Source organism: Ovis aries, chromosome 24, assembly GCF_016772045.2.
Source record: "Ovis aries strain OAR_USU_Benz2616 breed Rambouillet chromosome 24, ARS-UI_Ramb_v3.0, whole genome shotgun sequence".
Taxonomy (NCBI): domain Eukaryota; kingdom Metazoa; phylum Chordata; class Mammalia; order Artiodactyla; family Bovidae; genus Ovis; species Ovis aries.
The window spans coordinates 8,227,329-8,240,862 of record NC_056077.1 but is presented as its reverse complement, the minus strand read 5'-3'; the positions used below and the strand labels follow the sequence as shown (position 1 = coordinate 8,240,862).

The 13,534-nt window shown below is 59.2% G+C and overlaps 1 protein-coding gene across 1 annotated transcript; it reads left to right on the top strand.

Annotated features, from left to right (window-relative positions):
- Positions 1–287: 287 nt before the first annotated feature.
- On the top strand, positions 288–13,427 carry CARHSP1 (calcium regulated heat stable protein 1). Its single transcript, XM_004020761.5, has 4 exons — positions 288–326; positions 8,257–8,421; positions 9,077–9,199; positions 11,256–13,427. The coding sequence occupies exons 2-4, from the start codon at positions 8,264–8,266 to the stop codon at positions 11,416–11,418; spliced, it is 444 nt and encodes a 147-aa protein (XP_004020810.1). The 5' UTR covers positions 288–326; positions 8,257–8,263; the 3' UTR covers positions 11,419–13,427.
- Positions 13,428–13,534: the final 107 nt, after the last annotated feature.

The following is a 13,534-nucleotide window of genomic DNA, read 5'->3' as shown; positions in this document are numbered from 1 at the left end:
CGCGACGACCAGATGCTTTCCTTTTTTCACGGGAGCCTTCCGGCCGGGGGTGTGCAGCACAGACGAGAGCCCGGGCCACCCCCCACCCACTCGCCCCAGGCCACGCGCCCAGCACTCCCGCCAGTCCCGCGCGCGGACACAAAGGTCCCGTAGGGACTGGTCCCGCCCGCCCCGCCCCTCCTCGAGGCCGCGGCCCCATTGGCCGAGAGCTCCCGGGGGCGGGGGTCAGGGGCGGGGCTCGGCGAGCCCGCCCCGCCAACCACGCCCCCTCCCCAGCTCTTTTCCCCGCAGTTGAAGCTGAGCGCCTGGTGGAGCGGAGCAGTCAGGTAGGGAGCTTCTCTGGGGACCCCAGAAAGGGCGTGGTGGGGGTGCCCTCGCCTTGAGGGAGGCCCAAGATCCTCCGGCATGGGACCTCGGCCTCTTCTGCCCCCGCTGCCCCCCATTCACCCCCACTCTGGAGGGTCTTCCAGCTCGCTGGCTGGGTCTCTGGGCCCCTCGGAAATGCTCGGGCGGCAGTGGCCTGTTTAGGCAGCGCGGGTTACTCATCCCCGCCTGGAGGATGGTGGGTGTGGCAGCAGCCCGAGGGATTTGGGGCGGACGTCTGGTTGCATTTCCCGCCTGGCCACCTGTTTTCTTGGTGCAGGAAAAAACCCCTCTTCTTCTCCTCCCGCGCCCCCACCCCCAACCCTCCCCTTGCTTTCGCTGGATAGAGCTGGATGGGGTGACTCGCGAGGCGCTGGGGCGAGGCGCGCGGGGCGGGGGCGCCGCTCGGGGAGGTGGAGCCAGCCCCCCAGCCAGGCCTGGACGCGGCAGCTGCGGGCTCGGCGGTGGGACCGCTGCCAGGCCTGGCTAGGAGGTTGGGGAGGGAGCGGGGACATCCTGGCGCCGTGCGATTGGCCGCCTCTAGGGAGGAGGAGCTGCCGGCCGCTCACCCGGGGTGTTTGCGCCTGGATGGGGGGGCCCCCCGAGGCCGTGCAGAGAAACTTCACCCGCGCCCACGGGCTCCCTCCCTGCGGGCCTCATTGGCAGCCCAAGTTTTCAGGCCGGAAATGCAACGGTTTTTTGTTTTGATTTCTAAAAAGGAAGCCCCCAATAGCTTATCTAGGGTTGGAGTGGATGTTTCTATTGGGAGTGGGGTGGGGGGCTGGATTTCAGCCCCCTCCAGGCACGATCTCCGTTCCCACAGGCCGGAGGGTCTCACTGCAACATAGAAAACTTCTCTGAGCCTACGTTTCCTCATCTGTAGGCTGGGGATGTAAGTTTCCCTGCCATAAAGGGGTGTGTGAGAATAAAAGGAGATAGCTGACCTAGGACTGGGGTGGGGGAGCTTTAGCTACTGTTACATTTTTTACTTGCTTGAAAAAAAAAATGTATATATATATATATTTCTTGGTCTCTTCGTTCCCAGTCTTGCCTCTCCAATATTTTTCTCTACCCTGCACGCAGGGGATCTTGTAAAAACAGGTTCAAATCAACCCCGGGCTTAAAATCGCCCATTGATGTCCTCGTTGTCTTTTCAGTCCCATACTCTTCACCAGAGTTTTCTGTTATCTCTCTCCCCCAGCCAGACCGTCCCAGCCCCTTTCTGGCACCCGCCCTCCCTCCTTGTCCCTGAACCTGTGCCCCTGCAGACCCCTCTGCTAGGAATGACTTCCTCATGGCCCCTGTAGGGCTTGAAGCAGGCGCTCCTTCCTCGGGCCCAGGGACCTTCTCCAAACCCCCTCTAGGCTCGCCTTTCCCGGGCGGCCTTGATGGCCGCGGTTTCTTAATGCTGCGGTCTTTATCACCCTCCCCGGAGCCCCAGCGGAGCAGAAACAGGGCCTGTAGTATCGCGAAGCCCGGCCCCGAGTAGATGCTCGGGAAGAGCTGGGCCAGGCCCATCGCCGGGCTCTGAGGCCTGGGCGGGGAAGAGGGAGGCCCTCTCGAGAGGGGAACGGTCTTTGTCTCACCGAGCGGCAGAGTCAGGGCATTCAGGGCATTCGATTTGTGTCCTATCAGCAGAGACGAACGTGGGAGGGATTATTCTAGACGGCCGGAGCCTGGCAGTGCTACCGTTAGCGGCTCGACTATTGTTGCCTGAAGCCGTTGTATCTGGCACCCTCCTGTACAACACCCTCTGTCCGCCGGGCTGGGAGGCTACACCAGGACCGTCCCATTTGATAGATGGGGAGACTGAGGCAGGGAACGGGGAGGTGGCTTGCCAGAGGGGTCACAGAGGGAGCGAAGAACACAATTAGGCCTGAGACTCAGGTCTGATCGAAGCCCTGGATGGAGGCGAAGATGGAATACAGGAAGGCTGGAAGAGGGGGGCGATGGGATGGAGATGCAGAATCGGCCTCGAGTTACCCACAGGGGCTTGGGCGCCTCCCAGGCCGGGGGCCGGGCCGGGCCGGCCGGGCACGCTAACGGCGGGGCTGTGCCGGAGGGCGCCTCGGCTTCCCGGTCGCTAGTTCTCGGGTTTCCGGCCTCTTCCCAGCACTCCGGGGCGGCCGAGTAGTTCCCAGCTGGGCTTGCCCCCCACCCCGGGCACGGGCATCTCAGATGCACCTCGGTGCCTTGTTCGTATTTCTCTTTGCTGCGGGCGCGGCCAGCTCCAGCCAGGCCGCCTCTCCCTCGCGCCCCCTCCCCTGATTCCACCGCCTCAACTCCCCTCGACCCCTCCCACCTCCCGCTGCCAGGCTCCGATCCCCCCTTCCAACTCCTCGTCCCTCTTCCAGGCACTGCCCCTCTCCCTGGCCCCGCCCTTCCTGGCTCCGAGCCTCTCCCCTCTCCCTGGCACCGCCCTTTCCCTGCTCCCGAGCCCCTCCCATCCCTGGCCACGCCCTTCCTGCACCTTGCCCCGCCCCTCGCCTTGCCCCGCCCACTGGCCCCTCCCCTCCCCTTCTCTCTTTCCCCCTCCCAACCACCCTTCCCTCCCCCATCTGAGCCCAGCTCTCCCCGGCCGCAGCGGAGGGCAGTGCGGCCCAAGCCCGCCTCGGGGCTCTTTTCGTGAACCTCTTCCTGCTTCCTGGGACCCCGCTGTCCTACTGACCCGTTTGGCCCAAGTGACCCCAATCTGCGGGGTTGGGACTCAGTTGCGCTGGAGGTGGAGAGGGGAAGGGCGGCGTCTCTGCCTCAGTTTATAGGTGAAGCACCTGGGTGGACTAGGGTGACTTTGTGACTCATCTGGTGGCCCTCTTATGCTGGCTGAGAGGTGGGCCGGGCCAGTAACCCCATAACCAGTACTACTTGGTGTCAATCTTGCCTTGCTGGGGGGAGCTCCTTAGAAATGCAGAATGTGGGACCCTGTATCTGTCTTAAGAAAGTGTTCTGTCCTGTTCCCATTGTGTGGGCTGGAACTCATTCCCACCTGCCAGCAGGGGCCTGGCCCCCTGGCTAGGAGATATCTGAACATGGTACCCTGCCCTGGCCTCCCCCATCCAGAAACCCAGGGAAGGCTCCACACCCCAGTTTTCAGAGTAGGCTTGATGAGATCTGGCTTTGCTGCCAGGCTGAGAAAGAAGCTCAGTTCTTTCTCCCACTCCGATCTTCCTGCCATCAAGGGCCTGAAAACTACCAAGAATGGAGGAACCTTGTGAAATGAACTGCAGATATTTCACTGACATGAAATACATGTCATGACCGACAACACTGCCAAGGATCCCTTCCTGGAGTCAGCAACCAGTTCCGTGACTTAAGACAGACTTGTCTTATTTATTTTGTTTTGGCTGTGTTGTGTCTTTGTTGCTGCGTGGGCTCTTCTCTCATTGAGGTGAGAGGAGGCTACTCTTTGGTTGTGGTGCTAGGAATTCTCATCATCGCTTAGCTTCTCTTGTGGAGCACAGGCGCTCAGGGACTGGGGCTTCAGAGGTTCTGGCTCCTGGGCTCTAGAGCACAGTCTAAATAGTTTTGGCTCACAGGCTTAGTTGCTCCTCTGGACCAGGGATCGAACCTGTGTCTCCTGTATTGGCAGGCGGATTCTTATCCACTGAGCCACCAGGGAAGCTTCAGACTTGCCCTTGATATGACTGGTGGGGCTTGAGGCCGAGAGGGCAGGAAGGCAGGGGCTCTGCATGGCTGGGTAGGTCTCCAGTCCCTGGATGTGTGGGTTGGTGGAAGAGGGGCTGGGAAGACCAGAGCCTGATGCCCAGCTGAGCTCTGTAAACCTTCCTGGAGGACCCACAGGGCCTGTGGGAAATTCCCAGGCTATTTTGGGCTGAGGCCCCCTTCCTGCCCTTTTCCAGGGTAAAGGCCTTTCTGGTGCCAGGGGCGGGGTGGCTCCCTGCACCCCTCCCTGCCCAGTCCATTGGTGTTCACATGTATGCACGCACTTGTGTGCCTGGCTTCACACACATGCATGTGCACACATACACGTGCACCACACACACAGGTGCACCACACACACAGCCACACACATATACACATGTGCATGCACTCATGCAGAAATGTGTGCACACAGCTCAGCAGCCGTGACAGGCCTTGGGCATGACACCTGGTCTGAATTTGCTGCAAGCCTGAAGCCCATCTCAGGTCTGGCCCAGAGCCTCAGTCTCAGGTGACCCTCTGCAGACTGCCTGCAGCTGTAGAGAGTTGATGAAGCTGTAGGAAGGCGAGAGGCCTCGGACCTGTGGCTAGTGGCAGAGGGTGGGCTCTGCCTCCTCCAGGACCAGCTTCAAGCCCCGCCCCCTGGCGTTACTGGGAGAGCAGTTGCTGGTTGGAAGTGTGAGAGTGGCGGGGGCGGGGGGGGGGGGTGCTGCATACTCAACGCCCCCATCTGTGTTTGGGGCGGGAGGTGGCCGCAGCCGACCCCAGAGCCGGCTCCTGAGTGACCGGCTCCTGCCTCCGCGAGCTGGTTGCCTTACAGCTGGACTTTAACCCAGGCCTTCCCACACAGAGGCCCTTCACTCCTCCCTGTCCCCGCCCCTCATCCCCGCAGGCGGGTGAGGGTGGCTGGCTCCCATCCAGGTCTACGCCAGCTTCAGCTGTGCTCTGCACGGATGGCCCTCTGGAGGCGCAGGCAGGGTGGTGGTTGAAGCCCCTTGCTCCCTTCCCCGACTCTCTCCCGGAGGTTCTGCGGCCCTCTGTGCCTCAGTTTCTCCCACTGGCAAGTGCGCATGCGCGCAGCCCCCACCTGCAGCACGGCTGTGCCCGGCGCCCGGCTCACAGTGCACGTGAACGCCAGTGGGGGCTCCCGGTCCCGAGGCTGGTCAGAGGGACCCTGCTCTGTCCCAACCCCAGTGTCGGGGCCCAGGACGTGGAGGGACTCCGTGTTACCCTCGGGTTGCTCTGTCCCCAAGCTGGGGGCTTCCACTGGAATCTCTGCTGGACTGGGTGTCCTGAGAGAGTCAAAGGGGCTGGGGAGGAGACAGAGGGGGCCCCAACTGAGACCTGCTTTACGGGGAGGTGGGGAGAGGGGAACAGTCAGATGGATGGACATGAGCAAGAAGAGTGGAGACCCATGGGGATGACAATGATGCCCTAATTCCTGAGCTGGCCTGTCCCTCCACCCACCCATCTCCTGCCTCTCACCCCTCCTTCCCCAGTGACCCCCCAACCCCCAGTCTTCTTGCTGGCCTTTAGTCACACCTGCCCCTGCCAACCTCAGGGACTTTGCACAGGCTGTTTCCACACTGGAAGAACCTCCCTCTGTTTTACAAATGGCCCACCCTTGTTTGTTTGTGTGTTTGTTTATTGTTTTTGGCTTTGCTGGGTCTTCCTTGTAGTGCACGGGCTTCTTGTTGGAAAGCATGGACCCAGTAGTTGTGACTCATGGGCTTAGTTGCCCCACAGCATGTGGAAGCTTCCCAGACCAGGGATTGAACCTGTGTCCCCTGCCCTGGCAGGTGGATTCTTAACTACTGGACCACCAGGGAAACCCCGCTGTCTGTGTTTCTACTGCCTAAAAACAGGGCTTGCCATCAGGCACATGTTTGTTGAATGATTTTATGATGACGGTTATAACAACAATTGTAGCTGATCCTTAAATGCTCACTTGTTCTGGGCGGAGGGTGTGCAGAATGCTTAAAACATGTATTATGTCATTTCAACTTACTGACGGTGGTGTAAAGTCAGGACTGTTAAAAAAAATCTCCAGGTTCCAGATACAGAAACCAAGGTCCAGAGAGGTCAAGTAACTTGCTCAAGATCACAGAGCTGGAAGGGTAGGATTTAAAGTCAGAGGTTCCTGACAGCAGGGAAAAGAGGGAGATTTTGATTGGGAGTCAGGAGGGCTGTTCCCCACCTCACCCTGGTGTTCTCAGGCCTCAGTGGTTCCCACTGGCTGTCCTGGGTGTGGGGCCCTCCCTTTTTCTGAAGCTGCCTCCTTCCCAGAACCCCAGGCATTGGAACATTCTAGGACTCTATGACCTGTGCTGGTGGGTCATGCTGGAGCCTTGACCCCAAGCCGCTGGGGCCTTTCTGAGGTGGGGGCTCCCGGGACTCGCGGTCCTCCCTGGCCGCGGCCGCAGCTGAGAGAAGGGTCAGGAGGTACTATGTCGCTTCCTCCAGGGAGCCAGCTGGCTGTCTCCCCTCTCAGCCAGATGGAGCTGAGTCCGGAAAGGGGAGTGTGTAGGGGGCTGCGGGGCCACGTGGAGGGAGCCAGTTTGTCCTCTTGGGGGGCAGAGGTGGGCCTGTCCCCGGAAGAATCAGGCCTGGCTCTCAGACGGTTTGGGGTGGGGGCAGAGGGGTGTTGCTGGGCGATACAGGTTGAAAGCTGGTGCCCTGGGCCGCATGAATGCCTGCAGACCAGGAAAGCCAGGGCAGTGGCGGGGGATGGGGGTGGTGGTGGGGAGGTGGACTGGAGGCTCTGGTTGTCAGAGCTGCTAGTTTTCTCAAACCTAGCTGGAAACGTTGCCTGAGGGAGGGGGTCAAACCTCTGGGATGTTTAAAAGATAGCTTGTGCTTTTAATATGAAAACCTCGTGTGAACCTCTCAGAACCCAGCGGGGCTGCTCCTGCCCCACCACTCCCTGTGAATGGGGGCGTGACATTCTGGGAATGAAGGGGGGTGATATCTAGTCAGGCTCCTCTCCTTCCTGGGGCCACGGGGCCCGCACCTGCCCCACCTGAACCCCCAACACCAACCCTGAGCAGGTGCTGCATGACGCCCACCCAGCTGCACCAATGTGCAGAGTTGATCCCAGACAGCAGAAAGGACTCAGCCAAGGCCCTTGGGTCCTGGGCTTTGGCTCTTTCGTCATGGCCTTGAGCCAAGGCCACCAGCAAGTTGGGTACAGCTGCCATGTGCTGCTCTCAAGACAGGAATGTAGACCCTCTCTCTCCAGCGGGGTCTGCCCCTGGCCTCTGATGCATGTTAGGGGTCGCAGAGGGAATTCCATTTCTCAGCAGCAATCGAAGACTCGGGCTGGGTGGAAATGAACTTTAGGGCCTGGATCTGAGTCAGGGGCCTGGTGGCTGGAGATGCTGCCTTTGAAATGCCCCTGCCTGCTCCCCCTGCCCCCCGGGGTTCCTCCTGGATGCGGACTTGACTTGGGGTCTGAGCCCTTTCTGATTTGTGTCCCCGAGTTTCCTGAAGGAGCGCTGAGTGCGGGTCCCTTTTTTGCTTCCCCTTCCCCATAGTGCCCGGCACTTAGTAGGGGTTGGGAAATGTTTGATGAGTGGCGGAGTCCTCATCCAGGTGGTTGGCACTGAAGCTTTCCTGCCTGTCCTGTCTGCCTCCCTCCCTCCCTCCCTTTCACAAGAATTTACCAAGTGCCTGAGTGTGCCAGGGCTTCCTGGGTGGTGCTAGTGGTGAAGAATCTGCCTTCTGATGCAGGAGACCTAAGAGACTTGAGTTCGTTCCCTGGGTCGGGAAGATCCTTTGGCGAAGGGAATAGCTACCCACTCCAGTATTTTTGCTGGGGAATCCCATGGACAGAGGAGCCTGCTGGGCTATATAGTCCATAGGGTTGCAAAGAGTCGGGCACGACTGAAGCAGCTTAGTTCGCATGCATGCCGAGTGTGCCAGAGCCTGTGCTGTGGGTCCTGGGCACAAAGAGGGGGCCAGTGGTGTCCCTGTGGCATTTCTGTGTGGAGCTGTCATAGAGGGAGGTGCATGGCTGCAACAGGAGCGCAGACCAGGCACCTGCCCCGACTGGGACGAGCGGGTGCATTTCTGGAGCAGGTGACGTCCATGCCGAGTGAGCCTGGAGCCTGCATTCCACAGCCAGAGGAATATTCGAGTCTCAGATGACACACTGTCTAGCGTGAGCGTGGGGAGGCATCTGGAGAGCCCCCCTAGCAAGGCGTGAGCCCCTGAGAGCCCCCCGTCTCTCTCCAGGTCAGCCATGTCATCTGAGCCTCCTCCTCCATCCCAGCCCCCCACCCACCAGTCCTCGGCTGGGCTGCTGGACACCCAACAGGCCCGGGATCGCTCACCGTCCCCACTTCGGGGCAATGTGGTGCCGAGCCCACTGCCCACTCGCCGCACCAGGACCTACTCAGCGTGAGTCTCGGGCTTCCCCAGATGGGTCGCCTCCGTGTCCCTGTCTATCACATGGGAAACTTGTGGATTGGGAAAGGGCTGATGGTGGGAAGCTGGGCAGGCACCTTGTAAACCCCGCACCGCACCGCCCCCAGGCCCCTCCTTGAGCCTATCGTGAGCTGTGGGTGAGGGATGAGGGTGGCCAGGGATAGGAAATCGCTGGGGTCTTAGATCATCGGGCTTTAACCACACACAAGCCCCTTTTCCCCTGGAGCCCTTGACCTTATCGGCTGCAAAACGGGGACAGTAGCAGATTGGCCACTGCTGCAGGAGACCCACATGGCGCCTGGCAGGTGCAAAGCTCAGGCCAACATGTGGAGGCTGCTGTTAAGTTAGCCTTCAGAGGGAGGGATGCTGAAGGGATGCTCAGGGGATTCTACTCAGACAGGGACACTGGGGCCTGAGAAAAGTTTGAGACTCACTGTCCCCAGGGTCTCTGAATAACTCCCAGAGTTGTGCAGTGCATAACCTGCACAACTGTACATGGTGGCCCTGCCCAGAATGCCCTGGGGCACAGCTGTGGGCGGGAACTGGAAAGAGCTGCGTGTGCCCCTGAGAGCAAGGGGCTGTCCTGGAGGGCTGCTGGGGGACCCTCATGCTCTCCCCTCTCTGTCAGGACGGTGCGGGCCTCCCAGGGCCCGGTCTACAAAGGAGTCTGCAAATGCTTCTGTCGGTCCAAGGGCCACGGCTTCATCACCCCGGCTGACGGCGGCCCCGACATCTTCCTGCATATCTCCGAGTGAGTCAGCAGCTGATCCGGGTGCTCTGGGGCTAGGGTGGGCGCTGTGGCCTGGAGGAGGCAGGGGGAGTGTGTGAACTCTGCTGGGTGGGTGCCAAGTGTGATGAGGTTGTATGGGCCAGGCTTGTGTGAACAGTGTTCAGGGCTGGGGGTGTGAGCCTGTATGTGGTGGTGGCAGCGTGTGAGACACTGGATGCGACTGTGTGTGTGTGTCTGTGGGTGCACATGTGTGTGTCTCTGTGTGTGCATATGTCTGTGCACGTTTCTCTGTGTGTGTACGCGCATGTGTGTCTCTGTGCATATGTCTGTGTGTATGTGTCTCTGTATGTGTGTGTCTCTGTGTGTGTTTCTGTGTGTGTGCGTGTCTCTGTGTGTATGTGTGTGTGAGGTGAGAACCTCCTTTGGGCTTCCCTGGTGGCTCAGCTGGTAAAGAATCTGCCTGCAATGTGGGAGACCTGGGTTTGATCCCTGGGTTAGGAAGATCCCCTGGAGAAGGGAAAGGCTACCCATTCCAGTATTCTGGCCTAGAGAATTCCATGGGCTGTATTCCATGGGGTCACAAAGAGTCGGACACGACTGAGCGACTTTCACCTTGGGGTGGGTCTGAGTGCCTGTGTGTGTCTGGTGGGCAGGCCTGGGTGTCCCTGGGAGTCCTGTGAGCCTGTGTTTGGCCTGGGCGTGGGTGCTTGCTCTCCCCCGGGGGCCCTGCCCTGGTGAGGCTGGGGGCTGACTGAACTGTGCTCCAGGAAGGAAGTGTGGGGCTGGACCCTCTCTCCTGCCACTTGCTCACTGACGTCCTTCCTTCCTGAGTGTCTGGAAACCCTGGCGGGGAGAGAAGGTGGCCGGGGTTGGGGGGGGGCGCGGGGTGCCCAGGGTGGGGCCCACACATCCTTGGCTTTGGGGCTGGAGGGCGCCCTGCAGGCTGGCCTCCACCTCTGGTCTTCTAAACAGCCTGCAAATTTGTGCGGACCTAATCGCCTCCCCTACCCCATCCCCATCTTTGACCTCAGCAACCCCCCCAATCTTTTTGTCAGTGGCAGGCAAAGTACCCCACACAGCAGGCCTGACAATATGTAGAAACCATGTTTTGAAATTAGGCTCCTTTGCAAATGTCTGCTGAGATGGGAAAGTTACCCTTTCTTACTCTCCTCCAACATCCCTACATGCCTGGTCTTCATAGACCCCCTGTACAATGCAGACACAAGGATGCTGCTAAAGCAATGCCTTTTGACATACATATGAATCATATGTGGATGTAGAAATACATATCTATATTGCCTCTTATTCCGGAAGGAGTTGTAGTGGTTGACAAGGATAGACACAGTGCGCCAAGAAAAATTAGTAAGGAAAGCAGGCAGTTGGGGCAGAGAAGAAAGATGGCATTTGGTTTCACTGCTAGCAAGGGGCTGTACCTTTACTCCTGAGCTTCCTGGTGGCCACAGCAAAGAGGGCAGCGCCATTTGCAATGTGATTTTTCAGTCAAGGCCATATTATAGTCCCAGGGGAGAGCTGACTGGACTTGGCCTTCAGGATCTGAAGGGGATATTCCTCCTGGGGGGTGGTGGGTGGTGGGTAAAGCCAAGGGGGCATCAAGATGGGGACCTCTTCATCCCGGGTGAGATGGTGACTCATATCCTGTAGAAAAAGAGGGAAAAGGACTTTCTGGAAAGCTCCGTGGGATTCTGAGGAGCTGAACAGCAGAGGTGCAGCCTGGTTTCCAGGACTCCTGGACCGGGCAGGGGGTTGTGGCGGCTGCTCAGGAAACCCCCGCGGGGTCATCCCCCAACTCTGATTCTCAGGCTCAAGACTGCCTCTCCTGGCTCTTCCATCCATAAGGCCCAGGGCGCCCACGTGTAACTGCCCTGTGAGCATCCCTGGGGGCGGGGCTCCATCTCTGTCTCCAGGGCCGAGGTCCCGGGAAAGGAGCTGATTGGGTCACGCCCAAGGGCCCCGGTGGCTCCTCCCACAGGGCCAGGGTGGGGGGCAGCTCCTCCCCCAGGGCCGGAGTCCCGGCTTCTCCCAGCGCCAGCCTTGAGTGTCTCTCCTCGCCCTGCAGCGTGGAGGGGGAGTACGTCCCCATGGAAGGCGACGAGGTCACCTATAAGATGTGCTCCATCCCGCCCAAGAACGAGAAGCTGCAGGCCGTGGAGGTGGTCATCACCCACCTGGCGCCGGGCACCAAGCACGAGACCTGGTCCGGCCACGTCGTCAGCTCCTAGGAGCAGCCGGAGGCACCCTGGCTCCCTGGCTCTCGGGAGGCCCCGGGGCAGGAGGAGGCAGGACCAGACGGGAGAGGACAACTGTGCGGCTTGAGATGGGGCGTCGGAAAGGGGGGGAGCGAAGTCCCTGTCAAGTGTCTCCTGGAGGAAGGGGTTGGAGACGGGGGCGGGCACGGGGGTGCCCTCGGCCACCAGCACAGCCTCCGACGACCACCGCAACCAACACCTCACCATCTGAAAAACATTAAAAGCATTGAAAAAGGAGAGGCGCTCCCTGGTGGCTGAGTGGAGGGTCTGAGCCCCGCCCAGGGGCCTGGTCGGCGGCTTCCCTGGCCCGCAGTCCCTCCCACAACCCCCGCCCCCCACTGCTCCCCGCCCCCCCCCCCGGTCCCGCCCCCTGCCCCGGATTGAAGGCTGAGAATCCCCAGATTGGTCCTCTGGATAGTGACATGAACCCTGCGTGATTTCCCAGGAAGAATTTTCACCCAAGTGTACGCACCATCCCGCCCTCCGCCCCCAAGCGTGAGTCTCTCCTTGGCCCTGGGCAGAGCAGACTTTTCTGGTTCTGAGCTGGTTGTTCCAAGGGGCTGGGGGCAGGGAGCGCGGGGGTCTTCGTGTCTCTGCAGCAGGAGGTGAAACTGGGTGTCTGGCAGCCCTGAGTCCTCCATGTGGCAGCCGTGTGCTCAGAGTCCTCATTCTCTTTGAAGCCTGGTCCTGTCTGTCTGTCTGTGGTTGAGCAATCCTGGCTCAGCCACCCATCGGGGAGGGGTGGGGAGTGTGGAGACCGGGAGGGTGTTTGTTTCCAAAGGGATCTTTCTTGGGATCCATCTAGAAAAGAGCAGGTGGTTTGCTACCTGGGAGCCTGGTGAAGTCACAGTTGAAGGAGAAATAGGCCTTTGGTGGAGTTTTCTAGAAAACTGGTGTGAACTGCTTAGGATTTTTTTTTCCTTTAAGAACTCAAGCTCTTGCCGGAGCCAGTTCTGTTTGCACTTTGCTGTTGACATTGCAGACCTTTGTGGATATTTCCAGTAAACAGATCCTTAAGGCTTTCCTTTGGTGTGGCTTGGTTCAGCTTTAGTTGTGATTTAAAAATAGAAATAGCTGGGAAATATGGGAAAAACATGTTTCACACATCTTGAAATATGTGGCCACACCCATGAAATATGTAGTCAAGGGTCCATTTGGCAATACAGGGAGGTGCGAGCCCTTGAAAGATAGTGGGGCCTCATCCAGTGTATCTGAATTTCTGCGAGGGGGTCAGAGGCCAGAGCTATTTTGCTGAGGACCAGTGGAGTTGTGTGTGTGTTTTTTTAAGTATAACTAATCTACAACACAATCTTAGTTCCCCGTGCACAACACAGCGATTTGATATTTCCATACATCACAAAATGACTACCGGAGTTGTTTTTAAGTAGGCTAGTAAGTGTTGGTTACGAGTGCGCAGTGAAACGTCACAGTTAAGGAAGCTGATCTTTTTTCCCGGCCTTTCGTGCCCCCTTGAAGGGTCTTCCCCACTCTGCCTTCTGCTGGTCCACAGTGGCTATCTCCCCTCCAGTCTTGGGCGGTCCCCGGGTGGCCCCCAGAGACCCCTGTCTGTTGGGTATGGACCACACTTTGAATGAAGTCGCCTGGAGACCCATCCTTGAAATTGAGAGCCTGCGTCTTTGCCACCCGCTCCCTCAGGCGACTCCACTGCCTTGCCCTCACCCTGGTACAAGGTTGGTCTTCCATGTGACCTCAGCAGCCTGCTAGTGGGCTGGAAGTCGGATCTGCTCCTCCAGGTGACGTGTGGGTCCTCTCTCTGGGAGACTCCTTTGTAAATGCTCCATTCTCACTTTGTGTCGTGAGGGCTGGAAGGGACCCCTCCGCACTGAAACCACAATCTCAGTTATCCCAGAGGCTCTGGGAGGATGGATGGTGTTCGCTACCGAGCTGGGGATAGAATCCGGATTCCTCACTCCAGGTCTTTCCTCTCACCAGCACCTTTCTCAATAAATGGTTTTGCCAGAGTCTGGCCTTTGGCATTCTGTGTTAAGGTGGAATCTGGGTGGAATCTGGCTGCAGGAGTTCTTCCTTGAAGCCAGCAGGTGGGGGGGCGGGAAAGTGGGGAAGAGGG

Coding starts and splice junctions, on each gene's coding strand:
- CARHSP1 (XM_004020761.5), top strand. CDS start 8,264: ATGTCATCTGAGCCTCCTCCTCCATCCCAGCCCCCCACCCACCAGTCC. Junction 8,422..9,076: donor CGCACCAGGACCTACTCAGC/GTGAGTCTCGGG, acceptor CCTCTCTGTCAG/GACGGTGCGGGCCTCCCAGG. Junction 9,200..11,255: donor ATCTTCCTGCATATCTCCGA/GTGAGTCAGCAG, acceptor CTCGCCCTGCAG/CGTGGAGGGGGAGTACGTCC.